Genomic DNA, 8,345 nt, shown 5'->3' with positions numbered 1-8,345 from the left:
TTCCTGCTTATGCAGGGGGTCGGACTCGATGATCTATAGAGGTCCCTTCCGACCCTAACATCTATGAATCTATGAATCTTCTGTGGTGTTCTTGCTGCCTATAAACTTTCTGGCATATGTTCCTGTGTGCACAAACAAAACTGATCTTGGATGTGTGAATTTATTGAATTAATGAGATGCTCTACAAAAAAATATTGCTTCAAAATAATAAGCAACATTAGGAAGCCATAATTTATTTATAAAGGCCATCAGTTCCTAATGCGCTTCCTGTGGAGACTGACTATTCTTCTGCAGGAGGTCTTAGGAACAGATTTTGATACAGAAGGAAGTTAAATCAAGTAGTTTCCTTTGCTAAAAGGAGGAAAACTGTTTTTAAAGTAGCTATTAAGTAGTGTTAATTTAGTGCCATTACCTCTACCATCTGTTAAATGTTAAAAACGACAGAACTCTAAAAAGGAGAACAACTAAGTTCAGAAAAAAATTGCATAGCAACAGCTATAGACTGCCCATGCTAATTCTGTGCTGTTACAAGACACGGCTAATTAGTACAAAATTCCATTTGCAGAACAAATGATGAACTCAATTTCCACTTAAACAAATGTGATTATTAACATAGCTTTTATTAGCAAATAAATTAAGTAACTTCTAAGTTGCAAAGAGCTGAAGTTAGACGCATTTAACCTATTATTTGCCACCTGAAAATTTGAGGTTCAAATAAAATAACATTTAAGCCACTTTCTTTTAAATTTGATTTTCCAAATCTAAAACAGGCTTTGTCCTTCTCTTCTTAGATGGTTATGACAGACTATAAATCTGACTTCAACACATCAGTATGTACTGAATGATATTATAGCTCCTATACTGGCAGGAAGCACTCCTGTATTCATAAATTAAAGAGGATCTGCCCAGGAGCATAATCATTTTGACCAAAGAAGAAGAAACACCAGAGTTTATCTGTGAAACCTGCTTGCTAATAACACGGTGAACTACAAAAATAAAAATATATAGGGTCTAGGGAGAATTGCATTAATAAAATACAGGCAACCTGATCATCTTATTTCTGTACCTACTTTTTTGTTGTGTCTTTCCATGCTCTCTTTTTCTGCTTTTCCCTTTTACTTTATCCTTTTAGTGTGCTACATCTCTTACCTGCCTGCCTACTTTAAAATAAGTTATGCCTCTTTCTGTGGTTCTTGTATTATGACCCACCACAGATCTGTTCCATGTTACTGCATTAACAGCAGATGCTGTGGACGTTCTGTGACAGCTTCAGTTATATTCTCCAAAGCCCTGACTCTCTGAAGCACATGCTTAACTGTGAGCATGTGTGAGTAGTCCCAATTTCTCTTTTTCTTTCCTATCAATTCTCTCTGAAGCAGTTTGCAGAGGCAACCTGCTGCCAATTGTGTTAGGGTTCTTCACAGCATGAAACACTAAAACTTTTACAGAATACCAAAACCTCACAATCTGATCATGAATAGAGCCTTTGCACTTATATATAAATCTATCACTGTTCTAATAAAATGCTTGATAAAGAATAGGTTTCTTTCACCTTCAGCACAGAAGGCATGGCCCCCTGGAAATTAAAAATGTGTATGTGGCATAAGCTTTTTTGTACCTGTGCTTTAATGCTGCAGTGCTGTCCCAATGCTAACTGTGTTGCCTTTCAAGAGGAAGTTGCTGTCAGAAGTACTTGGACCATTTCCTAGAATGCCCTGGTCTAAACCAATCTCTGATTTTTTTTGAAGTTGGAAAGACCAAATGAACAAATGTTCTTTTATCCCTCTCAGAGGACAACACAACATGCTTACAACACTTTTTATTTATATTGGTAATTTTATTAACTAGCAGTTTTCAATCCATATTCAACCTTGTAATATTGTAAATTATGTAGGTAGAATTAACCATGTAATGGATTATAACATGACAGTTTGATTTTTTTCATTTATTCTTTGATTTAATCTCACAGTGCCTTGTCCCACTACTGAAGTTAATGATTTTTTGTTGATTTGCTAAAGCAAAAGGTTAAAAGGACTGCAAGCAGCCAAACAAGAAAATGCTCTCAAACAAGAAAATGTTATTGTTTCATGGCAAGTCAACTTCAACTAGAACAGCTAAAGAGAAAAATCAAAAGAGCATCTAAAGGGTTTGATCACTTGTAGATTCCTTTCTAAATATTGCCAGCAAACTCTTCTTTTTTCTTTTGACGGAGATATTGAGATAGGTAGCCCTAATTATCCAATTGAGACACTCAGTTCTATATTGATGCTTAAAATAAACATGTTCTTTGCTGGCTATTTGAAAGTCTTAATATGATAGGTCAGCCATTTAACTGGAAGGGCAACAATTTGTATGCTAAAATAAATACCTTGACATTATGTTCAACATATGGTCCAGTTTTGATTTCTGGGAGCTTATATCAGGCAACACGAGAAGAATCTAAAGTGAAAATTTAATAAATGTAGCTGTATTAAGTAGGACCAAAATGTAATGGCTGATAGTACTAGCATTCTGGAGTCATTGAGTGTGGTTTTCTAAAGTACCTAGCTCTAAGGAAACTAGATTCCAAATTTCCCCCAGACACTTTGTAGTGTTAGGGCTCATGTACACGCCACGATTTTTGCCCTTTAATGCGCTGCACCTATATCTGTTTGCACGAGCGGAATTTCCCAATGCTTTAAGTCTCTCTTGTGCATTAAACTAAAGCTCCTAGGGCATAGTTTAGTTTGGCTCTCTGGGAATTAAAGCGTCACATCCATGGATTCATTGCATGCAAACACAAAGGCACTCAAAGACCTGTGATGAGCCTCTTTGTCCACCAGATGCTGCTGCAATTTTTTTGTAGTTCACCCTTTCAAATTGCTTTCACTTTCAAATTGCTTCTGCTTTTTGGTTTTTTTCCACCCCGCTTGTGTAGTTTGCCAGCTCCCTGCTTCCACAGCTGCATGGCAGGGCATGGGCACAGGGTGGGTGGAGGGCCTCAGGCTGGGGGGCCAGTGCTGGACCATTCCACTCTCCTGCAGTGCTGGCCAGGGACCCAGCTTAATTAGTTGGAAAACCTAGTGCGTGTAAACACAGATGTGACGCTCCAAAATAAACAAGTTTAAATTTTATAAACCTATTTAATTTAATGAGGATTAAAACCTGTGGTGTGTACAGGCACCCTTAAGTTTCAATGAAAATCAATGGGACTTAGTTCTGAATTTTGGGCATTTCTGAAAATTTTGCCCATAATTCAGTAAGTCATTTCATGAACCATGAGTTGTTGAATAAAAACCATGAGTTGTTGAATATGTACAGCTTTTGCTTTCACTAAAAAAGAAAAAATAACCTTATAAGTCAGGTGTGCAAAAGTGTTGGCATAATGAACTTACAAATTAATGGTGAACTGAATCTTCTGAAACTTAAACCTAGGCCCATTGAAGTAGTGATTCATTTCTTTGTACAGTCTTCAGTAGCAGTGTTTATGCTGATATTTTGATCTTACAAATGAAAGTGGTTTCATATCTCTGGGCTATGACACATCTCGTTTTACAGTAGTCAGGAATCTGTTGTGATAAAACAGATGCCAATCCTGCCTGCAATAATAATTAACCATTTGCAACATTCCTTCATATGTACTTTGTTAGTACACTCAATGTTAGTATCCTAGAGATAAAAATAGTTATTAGTCATTTTCTATAGCAAATAACTCCCATCACTTACAGTTCTTAAAAAAGAAGTAACTGTGTATAAATTAATCTGTGGTTCCAGCTCAGGTAAAAAGTAAACAGAATATTGAAGATATATGTAGGCAGTTCCACAAATTAACAAAAAAATAGTTCATGTTAAAAAATAAAATCAGCACAAAATTGGATTGTGAGGCTGGGGGTGACAACAAAACAAAACGACAACAAATACCCCCTAAATAATCACCAGGCTGAATCTAGAAAATTGACTAACCTGAAAATGTGCATGCCCATCTCTTGATCTCTCAATATGCAAATATGGCCTGATTATCCCTTCCCTTATGCCAGCCTTAAAGCAGTGTAACTTAACTGATTTCAGTGAAATTCTAAATTTACAGTGGCACAAATTGAGAATCAGGGCCAATAGTAGAGATTATGTAAAAATCAAATTGTGTAGAACTTAGTTAATTTTAATGACATTTTCTATTGCAGCGGTGGGCAGGTTGGCCCATGGGCTGGATCCAGCCCACCAACTGATTGGATCTGTCCCATGGCCTGGTACCCACCAATTGACTGTATCCTTCTCATGGCTGCCCCTGTGGCTCTCCACATGGGGCTGAGCGCTGCCAACTGCCTCCTGTGGTGGCCTGTGTTGTGCTCCCACCTGCACCTACTGATGGCCTCAGCCAGCTCACACAGCTTCCCAGCAGGGCTACTCCCAGTGCGACTGTAGTTTCATGGCTACTGCTCAGCTTTATCTTCTGCTAGTGGCTCCTTGTCCTCCTCCTGCTCCAGGCAGCAAGTATTGCAGGGAAGTGACAGGGGCGGTGGTCATATGTGCCAGGCACCACATGCCCAGCCAGGTGAAGGGAAAGCTGCAGCTGGGTGGCTCGTGTGCCAGTGTGTGGGGCTTCAGCTTCAGCTCCCAGCCAACTTCCACCCGCTCAGCAGCCTGCAAGTGGCTGTTCATTGTGCCAGGCAGGTGGAGTGGGTGGAAGGCAGCAGAAAGCTGGAGCTGGAAACCCATGTGCTGGGGCAGGAGCCATCCAGCTGCAGCTTCCCCCCCGCCACCACTTGGCTGGGCATCTGCTGCCTGCCATCCACCCCCATGGTTTCCCCACATTACCTGCTACCTGGAGTGGTACAGGAAGAGGAGGAGCCACTGGAGGCAGGGAGTGGGGCGGGGGGTCAAGTGGTATCTGGGCAGCAACCTATGGGAAGCTGTGCGTCCTGGCCTGGGCTGGGAGCAGTGCTGTCTGGTGAACACAGGATGGATATGAGTGGAAGCACAGTGCAGGCTACCCTATGAGGGAGTGTGCAGGGCTCAGTCCCATGAAAAAGGTTGTAGGGGCAGTCATGAGCCACATTGGTGGGGGCAGACTGCACCTGCTCTGCAGCAGCCGGGAAGGCTCTTCTGCATGTGCCCCTTGTCCTGCTTCTTGCCCCCCCCACCCCACCCCCAGCCAACTTCTAGGACCTAGCACACAGACATGCATACACCCCCCACATGGTCATAATATACAAGAGTAAGACTTTATTTTGAGCTGTTATGTAATAATCACCTATATATACAGTACTCAACATAAATCAGGACACAATTTTTTAAAATAAAATTAAAATATTTTATAGTATATGTTTGATTTTTTTAGTATATGATTTGTTTTTTATCTATAATTTGATATCTTCTGAAAGACTGCATGTGCAGCCCTCAACAGCTCACCAAAACTCATTAAATAGCTCTCCAGCCGAAATAATTGCCCACTTGTGTTCTGTTGTCTTATTCATGATTCCTAAGTATGGGTGAATAAGAAATACTAATAAAATAATGAGCAATAAAAGTAAAATCTCAGCATGACCTTCATATAAACATTTGAACTTAACATGTGAGCAGTCCCTTGAAATGAAGGACAGAGCACCAATATGGTCCATGTATACCTTTTACCTCATAAAATGGGCAGGAGGGATGATAACTTATGGGGCAAGGATAGTTTTGTGATTAAAGCACAGGACTGGTAAATCGAAAGTCTGCATTTCAATTCCATCCCGCCACAGCTCTCCCATATGCTCTAAAATAAGTCACTTAAGTCATGTCTCTGTTGGTGAATTTACTGATAAAAACTGGATAAAAACCATTGAGTTCTTTAGTATATTTAAAATTGCAGCAGCAGTAATCATTTTTTGTAATTGTTTTATTTAAATTTACAAATAAAGCAAAACTTATGAAGCGAGCAGCAAAAAAAGTTCAGGTTGCAAAAGTTGAAGTTCCCATCAACTTTTTACATGACGTTAAATCAAGTTTGATTTAACAAAGCTTCAGAGTCTGAAGTACTTGGCAGTACTGAATCCTTCATCTCCCAGAGTCTGATGTAGCAGTACCATACTCAAGAGTGCCCTGCTACTCTAGGTGGGTGCCTCCTAAACTGGAAGCAATGTAACGATATCTACATGTTGTTGCTGTGGGGAGGGAGGGTTAATTACCATGGGGACAAGCTAATGGATGTGGTCATTTAGCAGTGGTAGTTAGCCCACTCACAACACAGGATGCGCCTATGCTGGTCCTGGTTTAGAATACATCTTATGCAGAACAATGCAACAACCTTAAGCACACAGCTGCCAAGTACAATAAATTTACTGCGGAGACATGGGCTTGGTGTCCTTTAATGTAAAATGGAAATAGTTATATTTGCTTACCTAATAAACATTTTCATACTAAACAAGCGATACATTGTTTATAGATTGAAGGTGCTATGTAAATTAAAAATATTGGGGTGGTTATAAATGAATTTTCAAAAAATCTTATTGTTCTCTATTAATGGTGGATGCCACTTTGTCTCATCATTGCTGTTAATCTGAGATTATTCTGTTCTTTGCCAGGTTTGTCCATCCGAAGCGTTTGTTGGAAAGCAGACAGACTTTTAGCAGGGACACAGGACAGTGAAATATTTGAAGTGATAGTAAGAGAGAGAGATAAACCAATGCTGATAATGCAGGGTCATTGTGAAGGGGAGCTCTGGGCTTTGGCAGTCCATCCAAAGAAGCCTTTAGCTGTCACAGGCAGCGATGATCGATCCGTACGGTAAGGCTGAAACTCATTTGCTTATTTATATTCAGTCATGTAGAAAACCAATATTCTTTTGAAACATTTGTCATTCATTTAAAAATAATATTAATGGTAAGTGAGAAGTTGCAACATTGTCACAAGAAATATTAAAATCTTTAGCTAAACTTTAATTATGATAATGTTTTCTTCCACTTAAATCCTGGCAGCTCTACTTTTGACTTTGCCCTGATGTTCACACACCATAAATCACATGAAAATCATCAGAAATTACCTATAAAACTGTTTTAAAAATACTAAAATTCATTTCAGCTACAGTAGGAATTGGAAGGTGTCCATGGGTGATTCTAGTGTACCCACAACAGCATCCCTGCATGGGACAGCCACCACTCTTAGTTGCCCTCTTCTAATCCTCACCCGCCATGACTTCATGTGATGTTCTTAAAACTACGAGGCTACCTCTTGGTCTTTCTTGTGTGGCTATGACTCACTCTCTTCTGTGGGCTGCTGGTGACATCTGTCGGCGGGGCTCCTTCCTTCCCCTACACCCTGCTCCCTTACATCTGGTGAACAAAATGGAGCTTGTGCCTCTCTTTCCCACTTTTCTGTTTTCTTTTAGTTTAACTTCTGTCTTCAGGGGCCACAAATGTATCTGTTTCCCTTTAAGCGAACAAAATGCATTAGGGTCTTATCATCTGGTTTCCCTCTAGCCCTTGGACCCCAAGAGTGAGGGCTCCTTGGCTTCAGGGTTCAGCTTGCCTGTCTCTGCTCTCAATCTCGTCCCCTCTCTTCGGTCTGGCAAGGTCCTTTCCTATGGACTCCAGGAGGAAGAAACTCTTGTCCCTCAGCTTCCTCACCTTCTCTCTCTCTCTCTTCCCCCTCACTTCTGTGTTCAGCAGTCCTCTTATTTCCCTGTCCTTGTTTGTTGCCAAGGCAACCCCTCCTAGCAGCTGAAGCTGGCTATGCAAACTTAGGCACACCTGGGGAACTGCCAGGGTGTTCGCTGTTGTTGTTTTTAACTTTGCCCCTGGAGTGCTTTGTCTCCATCAGCAGCAGCATCCCCTCCTCGCTCCTTAGACACCCTCCCCTCACAGGTAAGTCCCTGCTATTCCACAATCCCGATCACAGAAGGCATTAGCTAAACATTTAATCGCTGACAGGCCTCCTCCACATGCTACATGTATGCTGTGATTAAAGAGTTAATTGTAGCATAAATGGCAAGGTTTCTACCCATGCACTCAATTTAAGTATCCATTAAATGGTAAATGAGCCATAAATATGTTCCACATATAACGTAGAGAATTTTTATGGCTGGTTTGTGTGGCACCTTAAATGTAATGTTTGGCCAGGGCTGACAATTGGCTGATAGTCAGCTCTGACCCAAGGCTGAATACAGGAGGGGCTCTAAACACTATGCTTGGCAGCTCTAGGTGAGCTATTGGCCATGGGGGAACAGAGGCTCCCAGCAGGGCTTAAAATCCCCACTGAGGAAAACCCTCTGGCTTCTGCTGGGAGACTTTGATCTCTCAGACCTGGCAGAGCAGCCAAAGCTTCTAGGTGAGGGGTTTTGACAATCAGGTGATTGTCAACCCTGGTCCAGGCACCCCAAGCCTCAAACA

The 8,345-nt window shown here is 41.0% G+C and overlaps 1 protein-coding gene across 1 annotated transcript in view; it reads left to right on the top strand.

Moving 5' to 3' along the window:
* EML6 (echinoderm microtubule associated protein like 6) overlaps positions 1-8,345 on the top strand; it is a 316,078-nt gene that overhangs the window by 142,554 nt on the left and 165,179 nt on the right. The window contains exon 7 of the mRNA XM_025201579.1: positions 6,543-6,744. Coding sequence (XP_025057364.1) covers positions 6,543-6,744 — 202 coding nt within the window. The remainder of the gene's footprint in view (positions 1-6,542; positions 6,745-8,345) is intronic.

Source organism: Alligator sinensis, unplaced genomic scaffold (assembly GCF_000455745.1).
Source record: "Alligator sinensis unplaced genomic scaffold, ASM45574v1 scaffold432_1, whole genome shotgun sequence".
Taxonomy (NCBI): domain Eukaryota; kingdom Metazoa; phylum Chordata; order Crocodylia; family Alligatoridae; genus Alligator; species Alligator sinensis.
This window is presented reverse-complemented; position numbering and strand designations above follow the sequence as displayed.